We start from the raw sequence: 20,998 nt of genomic DNA on the forward strand, positions 1-20,998 counted from the left end.
CCCGTAAGCTGCTGAACAAGAAGGGCTGCCAGAAGTGTCCCCCTAGGGAATTTGGTGGAGACGAAGACCCGCTCACTGGACAAGGGTTCCTCCCAGGAGACGCCCGAGCGGAAGAAACGGGCTGTGAGCCACGCCCTTTCACCCTCCGCTACCCCGCCCTGGGCTGGTGAAGGTGCGCGTAAGGATGAGGACTACTGAGCCCTGAAGAAATAAATCCTTCCCCTTTGACCCCAAGGAGGATTGCCTGTGAGGATCTTCAACGAGTCTACCCGTGTCTAGACACGGGAGCAGGTCTGTCCGGCACAGCACCTCCCTCAAGGAGGAGAAGAGTGAGGAGAAAGGAAACTCAAGTCTGACCATTCTGTCCTGGGAGAGAAGAGGAGGATCTCATCTCTCATCTGTCCAAGCAAGGCAAGCAGACTTTCTCTCATCTTTCCAAGCAAGATGACTTTTTATAATTAGGAAACAAAAAGAATTTAGAAGGCATGAAAGCAGCCCGTAAGGTGCATTCCTAAGGACTGCCCATTGAAACTGACAAAATTGCCCTTGTTTGATGAGAGGAATGAGCAGAGCACTGAGGTGGTGAACAGGGATCTAGTGAGACTTTCCCAGCATGTTTCTACCAAAGCTTTCTCTAAGCTTCTCGGAACACTCTCCTAATAAGCAGATGTTTGGCCCTTCAGAAAGTCAACAAGCAAAATGCCTTGAGTGTCCCAAAACACTGATGCCATGATGTTGGCTCCTGACTGGCCTCCTTTTCCTTTGACTGGACCACTGCCACCTCTCGGTAGCCGTCGCTTTGATGATGCTTTGCATTCGAGGTCATATTGGTAAAGCCATGTTCCAACTTCCGGTTACAATTTGTCAGAGGGATGCGTCAGGATCGTGATCCCTCCTGTTTAAAATTTCCACTGATAGCTCTCGTCGTAACTGCAGCTGATCTGGGCACAGTGGTTTTCACAGCCACTGCAGGATTCATCTCCCACATCTTCTCACCTCTTCTTGAAACAAGCTATACATTCGTAAAGAGTTCATTTCTTTGGGGTAGTGTCCTTAGAAGCTTTTGTTAAAACATCAATGATTTCTTCATTCTTCCCCCCAAGCTTCACCAGAAAATTGATGTTTGCTCTTGCTGCAATTTTCGTGGAATTCATGTTGCTCTGATAGGAGTCCTTTTCAGTGGATGTCTCATCCTTCTCAGTGCCTCAAACTAGATCTAGTTCAGAAAGGTTATAAGAAGTTCGGACAAGTTCATTTGAGTGCAAACCAGTGGAAACCCATGCATAGTTTCTTCACCATGTGCATTTTCTATGAACCTTTTGAAGAACCCCTGTGTTGAACATTGCCCAAGTCGTGGGAGAGAAGTGGGTGCGGTCCACTTCCTGTCCTCAATTTGCCCTCAGCGGAGGAGTGCACAGAGCAGGGAAACGCAACCCCAGAGAGATCCTGCCCTGCAGCATGCAGCAGACTGCTGGCCCAGTCCTGGCTCCGTGGGGTGCTGTGTGGGCCCAAGCAAGTTGACCAAACTCCCTGACGCTGAAATGAATCCTAGGTGGCCCAATTCCAGTAGCCATGATAGGACTGCCCTGCAGGGACAGTTAATTAACTCAGGAAAAGCAACCTAGCTCCAAGGTTAGCAACCAGGAGTTCCAGTTGATTCCATTAGTGCACCCCTTGAGGCATTCCCAAGCTGGAGTCTGGTGGAAGATGAGGCTCAGTGTGATTGGATGGAAGCAGCAACCTATCAAGGAGAAGTCCCACCCACTCTGCCCTGTGCGTCTATAAAGGCGACGGGTGGCGGGGGCGGCACTCATTGAAGCCGCCAGTTGGGAGAGGAGCAGAGCCAGGCCGGTGCTCCCGAAGGCAGCAAGATGTTGCGAGCCACAGCTCCCTGCTGGTTCCCACCTGGATACCCAGAAGCTAAGAAGGTGGCCGAGGAGGCGGCCCTGGAGGCAAGAAGCCGCCAGTTGGGAGCGGAGCAGAGCCAGGCCGGTGCTCCCGAAGGCAGCAAGATGTTGCGAGCCACAGCTCCCTGCTGGTTCCCACCTGGATACCCAGAAGCTAAGAAGGTGGCCGAGGAGCCGGCCCTGGAGGCAAGAAGCCGCCGGTTGGGAGCGGAGCAGAGCCAGGCCGGTGCTCCCGAAGGCAGCAAGATGTTGCGAGCCACAGCTCCCTGCTGGTTCCCACCTGGATACCCAGAAGCTAAGAAGGTGGCCGAGGAGGCGGCCCTCGAGGCTCCAGAATTCCCCCTGCCCTCTCATCAGCCTGCCCAGAGCTTCGGGCTCCGGGTGCCCCAGATGCACAACCAGGCCTCCGCATTTGTGGACATCCAGGCGGAGCCCCAGAACAGGGGTCCGGCGGTGCCCCCAGCGTATCTCAAGATGGTGACGGAGGCGTCCTACTTCCCTGCGCAGAGGGGATCGGCCTGCTGCTTGCCAGCCGCCCCAAGGCTGACAGAGAGGCCCTCGGGAGTCCGCATCTCAGCCCCCAGGAAGAGGAAGACGATCGCCCAGTCTTCCAGCCCTTGCTTGGTCACAGGTTGCACAGATGCCAAGAGAACCCGGGTGGCCAGCAGCAGCCAACGCTCCAGTGGCTCCAAGGTAGGCAGACAGCCAGGGAAGACGCGCAACAGGTCAGGGATGGCATGCAAGACCACCACCACCATCAGCTCTAAGCGAATCGTCCGTCGTCCATCCCTACCGAGTTTGAAGAAACCTATTATCCTCGGAAGGTCTGGGTGCCAAGTCCCCACCGTCCTCCGCCGAGGCTATCTCCAACTGTTCACCGAAGAGTGTCTCAAGTTCTGCGCCTCCAAGCAGGAGGCCGTGGAGAAGGCGCTGAACGAGGAGAAGGTGGCCTACGACTGCAGCCCCAACAAGAACAGGTACCTGAACGTGGTCCTGAACACCCTCAAGAGACTGAAGGGCCTGACCCCCAGCTCCATGCCGGGCCTCAGCAGGGCCGCCCTGTACAGCCGCCTCCAGGAGTTCCTGCTCAGCCAGGACCAGCTCAAGGAGAACGGCTACCCCTTCCCGCACCCCGAGCGGCCCGGAGGCGCCGTCCTCTTCACTGGCCAGGGGAAGGGGCCCGGCGACTCCTCCTGCAGGGTCTGCTGCCGTTGTGGCACCGAGTACCTGGTGTCCTCCTCGGGCCGCTGTGTACGCGACCAGTTGTGTTATTATCACTGGGGGCGGGTCCGCTGGAGCCAGGTGGCTGGAGGCCGGGTTAGCCAGTACACCTGCTGTGCAGCTGCTCCTGGCTCTGTGGGCTGCCAGGTGGCAAAGCAGCACGTGCGGGACGGCCGCAAGGACAGCCTCGATGGCTTCGTGGAGACCTTCAAGAAAGAGTTGTCCAGAGACGCTTATCCAGGAATCTACGCCTTGGACTGTGAGATGTGCTACACCACGCATGGCCTAGAGCTGACCCGCGTCACCGTGGTGGACGCCGACATGCGAGTGGTGTACGACACCTTCGTCAAGCCCGACAACGAGATCGTGGACTACAACACCAGGTTTTCCGGAGTCACCGAGGCCGACGTCGCCAAGACGAGCATCACCTTGCCCCAAGTGCAAGCCATCCTGCTGAGCTTTTTCAGCGCCCAAACCATCCTCATCGGGCACAGCCTGGAGAGCGATCTGCTGGCCCTGAAGCTCATCCACAGCACCGTGCTGGACACGGCCGTGCTCTTCCCGCACTACCTGGGTTTCCCCTACAAGCGTTCCCTCAGGAATCTCGCGGCCGACTACCTGGGACAGATCATCCAGGACAGCCAGGACGGCCACAACTCCAGCGAGGACGCAAACGCCTGCCTGCAGCTGGTGATGTGGAAGGTCCGACAGCGTGCCCAGATCCAGCCACGCCACCGGTCCGCCTCTCCCGCCGCCCTGGCCTGTCCTTGGCCCCAGGCCCCTTCCACAACCGCCATCAGTCCCGAGAGCTCACCCTGTCCACCTCGCCGCAAGGCCAAAGAAACCGGAGCAGTCGACGGCAGGAGAGGGCAAAAAGCCAAGAGTAACCCCAACCGGCCACTCCCAGTCCCCCGGAATCCCTGCCGCGGACCCTCGGGCCTGTCCCCATCCCTCTGCCCTTCCCAGACCTCTGTCCTTCCACTAATCGCCTCCCGCAGCACCGAGCCGCCACTCCCAGTCCCCCGAGTCCCTGCCGCGCCCCCTCGCGCCTGTCCACATCCCTCTGCCCATCCGAGACCTCTGTCCTTACACCACTAGCCACCCCACGTGGGACTTCCATGGCCTCTGAGTACAAGGCCAGCCCCCCGGCCCACCAGCTTTCTGAATGTGTGCTTACCTGTTTTTCTCGAGAGGCACCACAGTGAGGTGGGTGAAGCACTTAGGCTCTGGAGTTAGATATCTGGGTTCAAGGCCAAATTCCACCACTTATTAGGTTTCTAATATTGCACAGATAATGTCTTTGCGCTTCTACCTTTTGATCTTTAAAGTGTGATCAAAAGAGACTTAGACTCCCACATCATAATAATGGGAAACTTTAACAGCCCTCTGTAAACATTAGACAGAACAACGAGACAGAAATCTAAAAAGGATATCCAGGAATTGAACTCAGCTCTGCACCAAGCGGACCTAGGAGACATCTACAGAACGCTCCACCCCAAATCGACAGTATATACATGCTTCTCAGCACCACATCACACTTATTTCCACATTGACCACATAGTTGGAAGTAAGGCACTCCTCAGTAAATGTAAAATAACAGAAATTACTACAAACGGTCTTTCAGACCACATTGCCATCAAAGTAGACGTCAGGATAAAGAAACTCACTCAAAACCGCTCAACTGCATGGAAACCGGACAACCTGCTCCTGAATGAGTACTGGGTACATAACGAAATGAAGGCAGAAAGAAAGATATTCTCTGAAACCAATGAAAACAAAGGCACAACATACCAGAATCTCTGGGTCACATTTAAAGCAGTGGGTAGAGGGAAATTTATAGCACGAATTGCCCACGAGAGAAAGCAGGAAAAATCAAAAATGCATACCCTAACATCACCATTAAAAGAATGAGAGAAGCAAGAGCAAACACATTCAAAAACTAGCAGATGGGAAGAAAGAACTAAGATCTGAGCAGAACTGGTGGAGATAGAGACACAATAAACCCTTCAACAAATCAATGAATCCAGGAGCGGGTTTTTTGCAGTGATCAACAAAATTGATAGAGCACTAGCAAGACTAAGAAACAAGAGAAGAAAGAAGAATCAAACAGATGCAGTAAAAAATGATAAAGGGGATATCACCACCGATCCCACAGAAATACAAACTACCATCAGACAATACTATCAGCACCTCTAAGCTAATGAACTAGAAAACCTAGAAGAAATGGATAAATTCCTGGACGCATACAACCTCCCCAGAGTAAACCAGGAAGAAGTTGAATGCCTGAGTAGACCACTAACAGGCTCTGAAATTGAGGCAATAATTAACAGCCTATCAAGCAATAAAACTCCAGGACCAGACGGATTCACAGCCGAATTCTACCAGAAGGACAAGGAGGAGCTGGTACCATGCCTTCTGAAACTATTCCAATCAACAGAAAAAGAGGGAATCCTCCCTCACTCATTTCATGAGGCCGGCATCATCCTGATCCCAAAGCCTGAGAGAAACACAACCCAAAAAGAGAATTTTAGGCCTATGTCCCTGAGGAACATCGATGGGAAAATCCTCCATAAAATACCGGAAAAACGAATCCAGCAGCACATCAAAGGGCTTATCCATCATGATGAAGTGGGCTTCATCCCTGACATGCAAGGCTTGTCCATCATATGCAAAACAATAAACATAATCCAGCATATAATCAGAACCAAAGACAGAAACTGCGTGATTATCTCAACAGATGCAGAAAAGGCCTTTGACAAAATTCAACAGCCCTTCATGCCAACAACTCTCAATAAATTAGGTATTGATGGGACATCTCCCAAAATAATAAGGGCTATTTAGGGCAAACCCACAGCCAATATCATACAGAATGGGCAAAAAGTGGAAGCATTCCCTTTGCAAACTGCCACAAGACAGGGATGCCCTCTCTCACCACTCCTATTCAACATAGTGTTGGAACTTCTGCCCAGGGCAATCAGGCAGGAGAAAGAAATAAAGGGAAATCAATTAGGAAAAGAGGAAGTCAAATTGTCCCTGTTTGCAGATGACATGATTGAATATTTAGAAAACCCCATCGTCTCAGCCCAAAATCTCCTTAAGCTGATAAGCAACTTCAGCAAAGTCTCAGGATACAAAATCGAGGTGCAAAAATCACAAGCCTTCTTATAAACCAATAACAGGCAAACAGAGAGCCAAATCATGAGTGAGCTCCCATTCACAATTGCTTCAAAGAGAATAAAATGCCTAGGAATCCAACTAACAAGGGATGTGAAGGACCTCTTCAAGGAGAACTACCAAGCATTGCTCCACGAACTAAAAGAGGAGACAAACAAATGGAAGAATATTCCACCATCACGGATTGGAAGAATCAATATCGTGAAAATGGCCATACTGCCCAAGGTAAATTATAGATTCAATGCCATCCCCATCAAACTACCAATGACTTTCTTCACAGAACTGGAAAAAACTGCTTTAAAGCTCATATGGAACCACAAAACGGCCCCCACTGCCAACATATTCCTAAGCCAAAAGAACAACGATGGAGGCATCAAGCTGTCCGACTTCAAGCTACAGTAGAAGGCTACAGTAACCAAAGAGCATGCTATCGGTTGCCGTTTTGGTTACCGTAGACCAATGGAACAGAATAGAGCCCTCAGAAATATTACGACACATCTACAACCATCTGATCTTTGACAAACCTGACAAAAACAAGAAATGGGGAAAGGATTCCCTATTTAAAAAATGGTGCTGGGAAAACAGGCTAGCCATATGTCGAAAGCTGAAATCGGATCCCTTCCTTACACCTTGTACAAAAATTAATTCAAGACAGAAGAAAGACTTAAATGTTAGATCTTAAACCATACAAACCCTAGGAGAAAACCCAGCCAATACCATTGAGGACACAGGCATGGGCAAGGACCTCATGTCTAAAACGCCAAAAGCAATGGCAACGAAAGCCAACATTGACAAACAGCATCTAATTACACTAAAGACGTTCTGCACAGCTAAAGAAACTCCCATGAGAGTGAACAGGCATCCTGCAGAAAGGGAGAAAATTTTTGCAATCTACTCATCTGACAAAGGGCTAATATCCAGAATCTACTAAGAACCCAAACAGAGTTACAAGAGAAACCAAACAAGCCCATCAACAAGTGGGGGAAGGATATAAAGAGACACTTCTCTAAAGAAGACTTTTATGCAGCCAACAGACACATGAAAAAATGCTCATCAACACTGGCCATCAGAGAAATGCAAATCAAATCCGCAATGAGATATCATCTCACACCAGGTAGAAGAGCGATCATTAAAACGTCAGGAAACAACAGGTGCTGGAGAGGTAGTGGACAAATAGGAACACTTTTACACTGTTGGTGGGACTGTAAACTAGTTCAACGGTAGTGGAAGATAGTGTGGTGAATCCTCAAGGATCTCGAAATAGAAATACCTTTTGACCCAGCCATCCCATTACTGGGTATATATACCCATAGGATTAGAAATCATGCTGCTAAAAGGACACACGCAGACGTATGTTTATTGCGGCACCATTCACAGTAGCAAAGACTTGGAACCAACCCAGATGTCCATCAATGATAGACTGGATTAAGAAAATGTGGCACAAATACACCATGGAATACTATGCAGCCATGAAAAATCATGAGTTCATGCCCTTTGGAGGGACACGGATGAAGCTGGAAACCATCATTCTTAGCATACCATAGCAAGGACAAAAAAAGCAAACACCGCATGTTCTCATTCATAGGTGGGAATTGAAGTATGAGAACGCTTGGACACAGAAAGGGGAACATCACACACCGGGGCCTGTCATGGGCGTGGGGAGGGGGAGGGATAGCATTAAGAGATATACCTAATGTAAATGACTAGTGAATGGGTGCAACACACCAACCAGGTGAATCTTGGAAGGCAAAAGCTACTGAATTTAGCGAATTTGTGGAGGCATTCCCAGAAATCAGCCAGGTGAAGTATCACACAACCGAAGACTGCACCACTCCTCTAAGGCAGCACTATGCGGCAAACCCAGACGGCCACTCTTCTCACCCCTCCTCCGTTGGCTGTTCTGGGTAATGTGGTTCAAAAGTCACCTAGGCAACTGCAAAAATAGCTGAAATGGAGTAAGGGCTTCAGGCTGGTGACTAGCAGAGGTCCACCTGACCCCCGTAAGCTGCTGAACAAGAAGGGCTGCCAGAAGTGTCCCCCTAGGGAATTTGGTGGAGACGAAGACCCGCTCACTGGACAAGGGTTCCTCCCAGGAGACGCCCGAGCGGAAGAAACGGGCTGTGAGCCACGCCCTTTCACCCTCCGCTACCCCGCCCTGGGCTGGTGAAGGTGCGCGTAAGGATGAGGACTACTGAGCCCTGAAGAAATAAATCCTTCCCCTTTGACCCCAAGGAGGATTGCCTGTGAGGATCTTCAACGAGTCTACCCGTGTCTAGACACGGGAGCAGGTCTGTCCGGCACAGCACCTCCCTCAAGGAGGAGAAGAGTGAGGAGAAAGGAAACTCAAGTCTGACCATTCTGTCCTGGGAGAGAAGAGGAGGATCTCATCTCTCATCTGTCCAAGCAAGGCAAGCAGACTTTCTCTCATCTTTCCAAGCAAGATGACTTTTTATAATTAGGAAACAAAAAGAATTTAGAAGGCATGAAAGCAGCCCGTAAGGTGCATTCCTAAGGACTGCCCATTGAAACTGACAAAATTGCCCTTGTTTGATGAGAGGAATGAGCAGAGCACTGAGGTGGTGAACAGGGATCTAGTGAGACTTTCCCAGCATGTTTCTACCAAAGCTTTCTCTAAGCTTCTCGGAACACTCTCCTAATAAGGAGATGTTTGGCCCTTCAGAAAGTCAACAAGCAAAATGCCTTGAGTGTCCCAAAACACTGATGCCATGATGTTGGCTCCTGACTGGCCTCCTTTTCCTTTGACTGGACCACTGCCACCTCTCGGTAGCCGTCGCTTTGATGATGCTTTGCATTCGAGGTCATATTGGTAAAGCCATGTTCCAACTTCCGGTTACAATTTGTCAGAGGGATGCGTCAGGATCGTGATCCCTCCTGTTTAAAATTTCCACTGATAGCTCTCGTCGTAACTGCAGCTGATCTGGGCACAGTGGTTTTCACAGCCACTGCAGGATTCATCTCCCACATCTTCTCACCTCTTCTTGAAACAAGCTATACATTCGTAAAGAGTTCATTTCTTTGGGGTAGTGTCCTTAGAAGCTTTTGTTAAAACATCAATGATTTCTTCATTCTTCCACCCAAGCTTCACCAGAAATTTGATGTTTGCTCTTGCTGCAATTTTCGTGGAATTCATGTTGCTCTGATAGGAGTCCTTTTCAGTGGATGTCTCATCCTTCTCAGTGCCTCAAACTAGATCTAGTTCAGAAAGGTTATAAGAAGTTCGGACAAGTTCATTTGAGTGCAAACCAGTGGAAACCCATGCATAGTTTCTTCACCATGTGCATTTTCTATGAACCTTTTGAAGAACCCCTGTGTTGAACATTGCCCAAGTCGTGGGAGAGAAGTGGGTGCGGTCCACTTCCTGTCCTCAATTTGCCCTCAGCGGAGGAGTGCACAGAGCAGGGAAACGCAACCCCAGAGAGATCCTGCCCTGCAGCATGCAGCAGACTGCTGGCCCAGTCCTGGCTCCATGGGGTGCTGTGTGGGCCCAAGCAAGTTGACCAAACTCCCTTATGCTGAAATGAATCCTAGGTGGCCCAATTCCAGTAGCCATGATAGGACTGCCCTGCAGGGACAGTTAATTAACTCAGGAAAAGCAACCTAGCTCCAAGGTTAGCAACCAGGAGTTCCAGTTGATTCCATTAGTGCACCCCTTGAGGCATTCCCAAGCTGGAGTCTGGTGGAAGATGAGGCTCAGTGTGATTGGATGGAAGCAGCAACCTATCAAGGAGAAGTCCCACCCACTCTGCCCTGTGCGTCTATAAAGGCGACGGGTGGCGGCGGCGGCACTCATTGAAGCCGCCAGTTGGGAGAGGAGCAGAGCCAGGCCGGTGCTCCCGAAGGCAGCAAGATGTTGCGAGCCACAGCTCCCTGCTGGTTCCCACCTGGATACCCAGAAGCTAAGAAGGTGGCCGAGGAGGCGGCCCTGGAGGCAAGAAGCCGCCAGTTGGGAGCGGAGCAGAGCCAGGCCGGTGCTCCCGAAGGCAGCAAGATGTTGCGAGCCACAGCTCCCTGCTGGTTCCCACCTGGATACCCAGAAGCTAAGAAGGTGGCCGAGGAGGCGGCCCTGGAGGCAAGAAGCCGCCAGTTGGGAGCGGAGCAGAGCCAGGCCGGTGCTCCCGAAGGCAGCAAGATGTTGCGAGCCACAGCTCCCTGCTGGTTCCCACCTGGATACCCAGAAGCTAAGAAGGTGGCCGAGGAGGCGGCCCTCGAGGCTCCAGAATTCCCCCTGCCCTCTCATCAGCCTGCCCAGAGCTTCGGGCTCCGGGTGCCCCAGATGCACAACCAGGCCTCCGCATTTGTGGACATCCAGGCGGAGCCCCAGAACAGGGGTCCGGCGGTGCCCCCAGCGTATCTCAAGATGGTGACGGAGGCCTCCTACTTCCCTGCGCAGAGGGGATCGGCCTGCTGCTTGCCAGCCGCCCCAAGGCTGACAGAGAGGCCCTCGGGAGTCCGCATCTCAGCCCCCAGGAAGAGGAAGACGATCGCCCAGTCTTCCAGCCCTTGCTTGGTCACAGGTTGCACAGATGCCAAGAGAACCCGGGTGGCCAGCAGCAGCCAACGCTCCAGTGGCTCCAAGGTAGGCAGACAGCCAGGGAAGACGCGCAACAGGTCAGGGATGGCATGCAAGACCACCACCACCATCAGCTCTAAGCGAATCGTCCGTCGTCCATCCCTACCGAGTTTGAAGAAACCTATTATCCTCCGAAGGTCTGGGTGCCAAGTCCCCACCGTCCTCCGCCGAGGCTATCTCCAACTGTTCACCGAAGAGTGTCTCAAGTTCTGCGCCTCCAAGCAGGAGGCCGTGGAGAAGGCGCTGAACGAGGAGAAGGTGGCCTACGACTGCAGCCCCAACAAGAACAGGTACCTGAACGTGGTCCTGAACACCCTCAAGAGACTGAAGGGCCTGACCCCCAGCTCCATGCCGGGCCTCAGCAGGGCCGCCCTGTACAGCCGCCTCCAGGAGTTCCTGCTCAGCCAGGACCAGCTCAAGGAGAACGGCTACCCCTTCCCGCACCCCGAGCGGCCCGGAGGCGCCGTCCTCTTCACTGGCCAGGGGAAGGGGCCCGGCGACTCCTCCTGCAGGGTCTGCTGCCGTTGTGGCACCGAGTACCTGGTGTCCTCCTCGGGCCGCTGTGTACGCGACCAGTTGTGTTATTATCACTGGGGGCGGGTCCGCTGGAGCCAGGTGGCTGGAGGCCGGGTTAGCCAGTACACCTGCTGTGCAGCTGCTCCTGGCTCTGTGGGCTGCCAGGTGGCAAAGCAGCACGTGCAGGACGGCCGCAAGGACAGCCTCGATGGCTTCGTGGAGACCTTCAAGAAAGAGTTGTCCAGAGACGCTTATCCAGGAATCTACGCCTTGGACTGTGAGATGTGCTACACCACGCATGGCCTAGAGCTGACCCGCGTCACCGTGGTGGACGCCGACATGCGAGTGGTGTACGACACCTTCGTCAAGCCCGACAACGAGATCGTGGACTACAACACCAGGTTTTCCGGAGTCACCGAGGCCGACGTCGCCAAGACGAGCATCACCTTGCCCCAAGTGCAAGCCATCCTGCTGAGCTTTTTCAGCGCCCAAACCATCCTCATCGGGCACAGCCTGGAGAGCGATCTGCTGGCCCTGAAGCTCATCCACAGCACCGTGCTGGACACGGCCGTGCTCTTCCCGCACTACCTGGGTTTCCCCTACAAGCGTTCCCTCAGGAATCTCGCGGCCGACTACCTGGGACAGATCATCCAGGACAGCCAGGACGGCCACAACTCCAGCGAGGACGCAAACGCCTGCCTGCAGCTGGTGATGTGGAAGGTCCGACAGCGTGCCCAGATCCAGCCACGCCACCGGTCCGCCTCTCCCGCCGCCCTGGCCTGTCCTTGGCCCCAGGCCCCTTCCACAACCGCCATCAGTCCCGAGAGCTCACCCTGTCCACCTCGCCGCAAGGCCAAAGAAACCGGAGCAGTCGACGGCAGGAGAGGGCAAAAAGCCAAGAGTAACCCCAACCGGCCACTCCCAGTCCCCCGGAATCCCTGCCGCGGACCCTCGGGCCTGTCCCCATCCCTCTGCCCTTCCCAGACCTCTGTCCTTCCACTAATCGCCTCCCGCAGCACCGAGCCGCCACTCCCAGTCCCCCGAGTCCCTGCCGCGCCCCCTCGCGCCTGTCTACATCACTCTGCCCATCCGAGACCTCTGTCCTTACACCACTAGCCACCCCAAGTGGGACTTCCATGGCCTCTGAGTACAAGGCCAGCCCCCCGGCCCACCAGCTTTCTGAATGTGTGCTTACCTGTTTTTCTCGAGAGGCACCACAGTGAGGTGGGTGAAGCACTTAGGCTCTGGAGTTAGATATCTGGGTTCAAGGCCAAATTCCACCACTTATTAGGTTTCTAATATTGCACAGATAATGTCTTTGCGCTTCTACCTTTTGATCTTTAAAGTGTGATCAAAAGAGACTTAGACTCCCACATCATAATAATGGGAAACTTTAACAGCCCTCTGTAAACATTAGACAGAACAACGAGACAGAAATCTAAAAAGGATATCCAGGAATTGAACTCAGCTCTGCACCAAGCGGACCTAGGAGACATCTACAGAACGCTCCACCCCAAATCGACAGAATATACATGCTTCTCAGCACCACATCACACTTATTTCCACATTGACCACATAGTTGGAAGTAAGGCACTCCTCAGTAAATGTAAAATAACAGAAATTACTACAAACGGTCTTTCAGACCACATTGCAATCAAAGTAGACCTCAGGATAAAGAAACTCACTCAAAACCGCTCAACTGCATGGAAACCGGACAACCTGCTCCTGAATGAGTACTGGGTACATAACGAAATGAAGGCAGAAAGAAAGATATTCTCTGAAACCAATGAAAACAAAGGCACAACATACCAGAATCTCTGGGTCACATTTAAAGCAGTGGGTAGAGGGAAATTTATAGCACGAATTGCCCACGAGAGAAAGCAGGAAAAATCAAAAATGCATACCCTAACATCACCATTAAAAGAATGAGAGAAGCAAGAGCAAACACATTCAAAAACTAGCAGAAGGGAAGAAAGAACTAAGATCTGAGCAGAACTGGTGGAGATAGAGACACAATAAACCCTTCAACAAATCAATGAATCCAGGAGCGGGTTTTTTGCAGTGATCAACAAAATTGATAGAGCACTAGCAAGACTAAGAAACAAGAGAAGAAAGAAGAATCAAACAGATGCAGTAAAAAATGATAAAGGGGATATCACCACCGATCCCACAGAAATACAAACTACCATCAGACAATACTATCAGCACCTCTAAGCTAATGAACTAGAAAACCTAGAAGAAATGGATAAATTCCTGGACGCATACAACCTCCCCAGAGTAAACCAGGAAGAAGTTGAATGCCTGAGTAGACCACTAACAGGCTCTGAAATTGAGGCAATAATTAACAGCCTATCAAGCAATAAAACTCCAGGACCAGACGGATTCACAGCCGAATTCTACCAGAAGGACAAGGAGGAGCTGGTACCATGCCTTCTGAAACTATTCCAATCAACAGAAAAAGAGGGAATCCTCCCTCACTCATTTCATGAGGCCGGCATCATCCTGATCCCAAAGCCTGAGAGAAACACAACCCAAAAAGAGAATTTTAGGCCTATGTCCCTGAGGAACATCGATGGGAAAATCCTCCCTAAAATACCGGAAAAACGAATCCAGCAGCACATCAAAGGGCTTATCCATCATGATGCAGTGGGCTTCATCCCTGACATGCAAGGCTTGTCCATCATATGCAAAACAATAAACATAATCCAGCATATAATCAGAACCAAAGACAGAAACTGCGTGATTATCTCAACAGATGCAGAAAAGGCCTTTGACAAAATTCAACAGCCCTTCATGCCAACAACTCTCAATAAATTAGGTATTGATGGGACATCTCCCAAAATAATAAGGGCTATTTAGGGCAAACCCACAGCCAATATCATACAGAATGGGCAAAAAGTGGAAGCATTCCCTTTGCAAACTGCCACAAGACAGGGATGCCCTCTCTCACCACTCCTATTCAACATAGTGTTGGAAGTTCTGCCCAGGGCAATCAGGCAGGAGAAAGAAATAAAGGGAAATCAATTAGGAAAAGAGGAAGTCAAATTGTCCCTGTTTGCAGATGACATGATTGAATATTTAGAAAACCCCATCGTCTCAGCCCAAAATCTCCTTAAGCTGATAAGCAACTTCAGCAAAGTCTCAGGATACAAAATCGAGGTGCAAAAATCACAAGCATTCTTATACACCAATAAGAGGCAAACAGAGAGCCAAATCATGAGTGAGCTCCCATTCACAATTGCTTCAAAGAGAATAAAATGCCTAGGAATCCAACTAACAAGGGATGTGAAGGACCTCTTCAAGGAGAACTACCAAGCATTGCTCCACGAACTAAAAGAGGAGACAAACAAATGGAAGAATATTCCACCATCACGGATTGGAAGAATCAATATCGTGAAAATGGCCATACTGCCCAAGGTAAATTATAGATTCAATGCCATCCCCATCAAACTACCAATGACTTTCTTCACAGAACTGGAAAAAACTGCTTTAAAGCTCATATGGAACCACAAAACGGCCCCCACTGCCAACATATTCCTAAGCCAAAAGAACAACGATGGAGGCATCAAGCTGTCCGACTTCAAGCTACAGTAGAAGGCTACAGTAACCAAAGAGCATGCTATCGGTTGCCGTTTTGGTTACCGTAGACCAATGGAACAGAATAGAGCCCTCAGAAATATTACGACACATCTACAACCATCTGATCTTTGACAAACCTGAGAAAAACAAGAAATGGGGAAAGGATTCCCTATTTAAAAAATGGTGCTGGGAAAACAGGCTAGCCATATGTCGAAAGCTGAAATCGGATCCCTTCCTTACACCTTGTACAAAAATTAATTCAAGACAGAAGAAAGACTTAAATGTTAGATCTTAAACCATACAAACCCTAGGAGAAAACCCAGCCAATACCATTGAGGACACAGGCATGGGCAAGGACCTCATGTCTAAAACGCCAAAAGCAATGGCAACGAAAGCCAACATTGACAAACAGCATCTAATTACACTAAAGACGTTCTGCACAGCTAAAGAAACTCCCATGAGAGTGAACAGGCATCCTGCAGAAAGGGAGAAAATTTTTGCAATCTACTCATCTGACAAAGGGCTAATATCCAGAATCTACTAAGAACCCAAACAGAGTTACAAGAGAAACCAAACAAGCCCATCAACAAGTGGGGGAAGGATATAAAGAGACACTTCTCTAAAGAAGACTTTTATGCAGCCAACAGACACATGAAAAAATGCTCATCAACACTGGCCATCAGAGAAATGCAAATCAAATCCCCAATGAGATATCATCTCACACCAGGTAGAAGAGCGATCATTAAAACGTCAGGAAACAACAGGTGCTGGAGAGGTAGTGGACAAATAGGAACACTTTTACACTGTTGGTGGGACTGTAAACTAGTTCAACGGTAGTGGAAGATAGTGTGGTGAATCCTCAAGGATCTCGAAATAGAAATACCTTTTGACCCAGCCATCCCATTACTGGGTATATATACCCATAGGATTAGAAATCATGCTGCTAAAAGCACACACGCAGACGTATGTTTATTGCGGCACCATTCACAGTAGCAAAGACTTGGAACCAACCCAGATGTCCATCAATGATAGACTGGATTAAGAAAATGTGGCACAAATACACCATGGAATACTATGCAGCCATGAAAAATCATGAGTTCATGCCCTTTGGAGGGACACGGATGAAGCTGGAAACCATCATTCTTAGCATACCATAGCAAGGACAAAAAAAGCAAACACCGCATGTTCTCATTCATAGGTGGGAATTGAAGTATGAGAACGCTTGGACACAGAAAGGGGAACATCACACACCGGGGCCTGTCATGGGCGTGGGGAGGGGGAGGGATAGCATTAAGAGATATACCTAATGTAAATGACTAGTGAATGGGTGCAACACACCAACCAGGTGAATCTTGGAAGGCAAAAGCTACTGAATTTAGCGAATTTGTGGAGGCATTCCCAGAAATCAGCCAGGTGAAGTATCACACAACCGAAGACTGCACCACTCCTCTAAGGCAGCACTATGCGGCAAACCCAGACGGCCACTCTTCTCACCCCTCCTCCGTTGGCTGTTCTGGGTAATGTGGTTCAAAAGTCACCTAGGCAACTGCAAAAATAGCTGAAATGGAGTAAGGGCTTCAGGCTGGTGACTAGCAGAGGTCCACCTGACCCCCGTAAGCTGCTGAACAAGAAGGGCTGCCAGAAGTGTCCCCCTAGGGAATTTGGTGGAGACGAAGACCCGCTCACTGGACAAGGGTTCCTCCCAGGAGACGCCCGAGCGGAAGAAACGGGCTGTGAGCCACGCCCTTTCACCCTCCGCTACCCCGCCCTGGGCTGGTGAAGGTGCGCGTAAGGATGAGGACTACTGAGCCCTGAAGAAATAAATCCTTCCCCTTTGACCCCAAGGAGGATTGCCTGTGAGGATCTTCAACGAGTCTACCCGTGTCTAGACACGGGAGCAGGTCTGTCCGGCACAGCACCTCCCTCAAGGAGGAGAAGAGTGAGGAGAAAGGAAACTCAAGTCTGACCATTCTGTCCTGGGAGAGAAGAGGAGGATCTCATCTCTCATCTGTCCAAGCAAGGCAAGCAGACTTTCTCTCATCTTTCCAAGCAAGATAACTTTTTATAATTAGGAAACAAAAAGAATTTAGAAGGCATGAAAGCAGCCCGTAAGGTGCATTCCTAAGGACTGCCCATTGAAACTGACAAAATTGCCCTTGTTTGATGAGAGGAATGAGCAGAGCACTGAGGTGGTGAACAGGGATCTAGTGAGACTTTCCCAGCATGTTTCTACCAAAGCTTTCTCTAAGCTTCTCGGAACACTCTCCTAATAAGCAGATGTTTGGCCCTTCAGAAAGTCAACAAGCAAAATGCCTTGAGTGTCCCAAAACACTGATGCCATGATGTTGGCTCCTGACTGGCCTCCTTTTCCTTTGACTGGACCACTGCCACCTCTCGGTAGCCGTCGCTTTGATGATGCTTTGCATTCGAGGTCATATTGGTAAAGCCATGTTCCAACTTCCGGTTACAATTTGTCAGAGGGATGCGTCAGGATCGTGATCCCTCCTGTTTAAAATTTCCACTGATAGCTCTCGTCGTAACTGCAGCTGATCTGGGCACAGTGGTTTTCACAGCCACTGCAGGATTCATCTCCCACATCTTCTCACCTCTTCTTGAAACAAGCTATACATTCGTAAAGAGTTCATTTCTTTGGGGTAGTGTCCTTAGAAGCTTTTGTTAAAACATCAATGATTTCTTCATTCTTCCACCCAAGCTTCACCAGAAATTTGATGTTTGCTCTTGCTGCAATTTTCGTGGAATTCATGTTGCTCTGATAGGAGTCCTTTTCAGTGGATGTCTCATCCTTCTCAGTGCCTCAAACTAGATCTAGTTCAGAAAGGTTATAAGAAGTTCGGACAAGTTCATTTGAGTGCAAACCAGTGGAAACCCATGCATAGTTTCTTCACCATGTGCATTTTCTATGAACCTTTTGAAGAACCCCTGTGTTGAACATTGCCCAAGTCGTGGGAGAGAAGTGGGTGCGGTCCACTTCCTGTCCTCAATTTGCCCTCAGCGGAGGAGTGCACAGAGCAGGGAAACGCAACCCCAGAGAGATCCTGCCCTGCAGCATGCAGCAGACTGCTGGCCCAGTCCTGGCTCCATGGGGTGCTGTGTGGGCCCAAGCAAGTTGACCAAACTCCCTGACGCTGAAATGAATCCTAGGTGGCCCAATTCCAGTAGCCATGATAGGACTGCCCTGCAGGGACAGTTAATTAACTCAGGAAAAGCAACCTAGCTCCAAGGTTAGCAACCAGGAGTTCCAGTTGATTCCATTAGTGCACCCCTTGAGGCATTCCCAAGCTGGAGTCTGGTGGAAGATGAGGCTCAGTGTGATTGGATGGAAGCAGCAACCTATCAAGGAGAAGTCCCACCCACTCTGCCCTGTGCGTCTATAAAGGCGACGGGTGGCGGCGGCGGCACTCATTGAAGCCGCCAGTTGGGAGAGGAGCAGAGCCAGGCCGGTGCTCCCGAAGGCAGCAAGATGTTGCGAGCCACAGCTCCCTGCTGGTTCCCACCTGGATACCCAGAAGCTAAGAAGGTGGCCGAGGAGGCGGCCCTGGAGGCAAGAAGCCGCCAGTTGGGAGCGGAGCAGAGCCAGGCCGGTGCTCCCGAAGGCAGCAAGATGTTGCGAGCCACAGCTCCCTGCTGGTTCCCACCTGGATACCCAGAAGCTAAGAAGGTGGCCGAGGAGGCGGCCCTGGAGGCAAGAAGCCGCCAGTTGGGAGCGGAGCAGAGCCAGGCCGGTGCTCCCGAAGGCAGCAAGATGTTGCGAGCCACAGCTCCCTGCTGGTTCCCACCTGGATACCCAGAAGCTAAGAAGGTGGCCGAGGAGGCGGCCCTCGAGGCTCCAGAATTCCCCCTGCCCTCTCATCAGCCTGCCCAGAGCTTCGGGCTCCGGGTGCCCCAGATGCACAACCAGGCCTCCGCATTTGTGGACATCCAGGCGGAGCCCCAGAACAGGGGTCCGGCGGTGCCCCCAGCGTATCTCAAGATGGTGACGGAGGCGTCCTACTTCCCTGCGCAGAGGGGATCGGCCTGCTGCTTGCCAGCCGCCCCAAGGCTGACAGAGAGGCCCTCGGGAGTCCGCATCTCAGCCCCCAGGAAGAGGAAGACGATCGCCCAGTCTTCCAGCCCTTGCTTGGTCACAGGTTGCACAGATGCCAAGAGAACCCGGGTGGCCAGCAGCAGCCAACGCTCCAGTGGCTCCAAGGTAGGCAGACAGCCAGGGAAGACGCGCAACAGGTCAGGGATGGCATGCAAGACCACCACCACCATCAGCTCTAAGCGAATCGTCCGTCGTCCATCCCTACCGAGTTTGAAGAAACCTATTATCCTCCGAAGGTCTGGGTGCCAAGTCCCCACCGTCCTCCGCCGAGGCTATCTCCAACTGTTCACCGAAGAGTGTCTCAAGTTCTGCGCCTCCAAGCAGGAGGCCGTGGAGAAGGCGCTGAACGAGGAGAAGGTGGCCTACGACTGCAGCCCCAACAAGAACAGGTACCTGAACGTGGTCCTGAACACCCTCAAGAGACTGAAGGGCCTGACCCCCAGCTCCATGCCGGGCCTCAGCAGGGCCGCCCTGTACAGCCGCCTCCAGGAGTTCCTGCTCAGCCAGGACCAGCTCAAGGAGAACGGCTACCCCTTCCCGCACCCCGAGCGGCCCGGAGGCGCCGTCCTCTTCACTGGCCAGGGGAAGGGGCCCGGCGACTCCTCCTGCAGGGTCTGCTGCCGTTGTGGCACCGAGTACCTGGTGTCCTCCTCGGGCCGCTGTGTACGCGACCAGTTGTGTTATTATCACTGGGGGCGGGTCCGCTGGAGCCAGGTGGCTGGAGGCCGGGTTAGCCAGTACACCTGCTGTGCAGCTGCTCCTGGCTCTGTGGGCTGCCAGGTGGCAAAGCAGCACGTGCGGGACGGCCGCAAGGACAGCCTCGATGGCTTCGTGGAGACCTTCAAGAAAGAGTTGTCCAGAGACGCTTATCCAGGAATCTACGCCTTGGACTGTGAGATGTGCTACACCACGCATGGCCTAGAGCTGACCCGCGTCACCGTGGTGGACGCCGACATGCGAGTGGTGTACGACACCTTCGTCAAGCCCGACAACGAGATCGTGGACTACAACACCAGGTTTTCCGGAGTCACCGAGGCCGACGTCGCCAAGACGAGCATCACCTTGCCCCAAGTGCAAGCCATCCTGCTGAGCTTTTTCAGCGCCCAAACCATCCTCATCGGGCACAGCCTGGAGAGCGATCTGCTGGCCCTGAAGCTCATCCACAGCACCGTGCTGGACACGGCCGTGCTCTTCCCGCACTACCTGGGTTTCCCCTACAAGCGTTCCCTCAGGAATCTCGCGGCCGACTACCTGGGACAGATCATCCAGGACAGCCAGGACGGCCACAACTCCAGCGAGGACGCAAACGCCTGCCTGCAGCTGGTGATGTGGAAGGTCCGACAGCGTGCCCAGATCCAGCCACGCCACCGGTCCGCCTCTCCCGCCGCCCTGGCCTGTCCTTGGCCCCAGGCCCCTTCCACAACCGCCATCAGTCCCGAGAGCTCACCCTGTCCACCTCGCCGCAAGGCCAAAGAAACCGGAGCAGTCGACGGCAGGAGAGGGCAAAAAGCCAAGAGTAACCCCAACCGGCCACTCCCAGTCCCCCGGAATCCCTGCCGCGGACCCTCGGGCCTGTCCCCATCCCTCTGCCCTTCCCAGACCTCTGTCCTTCCACTAATCGCCTCCCGCAGCACCGAGCCGCCACTCCCAGTCCCCCGAGTCCCTGCCGCGCCCCCTCGCGCCTGTCCACATCCCTCTGCCCATCCGAGACCTCTGTCCTTACACCACTAGCCACCCCACGTGGGACTTCCATGGCCTCTGAGTACAAGGCCAGCCCCCCGGCCCACCAGCTTTCTGAATGTGTGCTTACCTGTTTTTCTCGAGAGGCACCACAGTGAGGTGGGTGAAGCACTTAGGCTCTGGAGTTAGATATCTGGGTTCAAGGCCAAATTCCACCACTTATTA

The 20,998-nt window shown here is 51.9% G+C and overlaps 3 protein-coding genes across 3 annotated transcripts; all 3 read left to right on the forward strand.

Annotated features, from left to right (window-relative positions):
- Positions 1–2,942: 2,942 nt before the first annotated feature.
- On the forward strand, positions 2,943–3,890 carry LOC134810762 (exonuclease GOR-like; the record flags this gene model as incomplete). Its single annotated transcript, XM_063816800.1, has 1 exon — positions 2,943–3,890. A coding segment is annotated over exon 1 (948 nt), but the record flags the coding sequence as incomplete, so codon positions are not given.
- A 6,280-nt stretch (positions 3,891–10,170) lies between these two features.
- Positions 10,171–12,189, forward strand: LOC134810763 (putative exonuclease GOR; the record flags this gene model as incomplete). The annotated part of the gene is made up of 1 exon (XM_063816801.1): positions 10,171–12,189. A coding segment is annotated over exon 1 (2,019 nt), but the record flags the coding sequence as incomplete, so codon positions are not given.
- Positions 12,190–18,469: 6,280 nt separating this feature from the next.
- Positions 18,470–20,488, forward strand: LOC134810764 (putative exonuclease GOR; the record flags this gene model as incomplete). Its single annotated transcript, XM_063816802.1, has 1 exon — positions 18,470–20,488. A coding segment is annotated over exon 1 (2,019 nt), but the record flags the coding sequence as incomplete, so codon positions are not given.
- Between the last annotated feature and the right edge of the window lie 510 nt (positions 20,489–20,998).

The sequence above is a fragment of the Pan troglodytes genome, chromosome 7, assembly GCF_028858775.2.
Source record: "Pan troglodytes isolate AG18354 chromosome 7, NHGRI_mPanTro3-v2.0_pri, whole genome shotgun sequence".
Classification (NCBI taxonomy): domain Eukaryota; kingdom Metazoa; phylum Chordata; class Mammalia; order Primates; family Hominidae; genus Pan; species Pan troglodytes.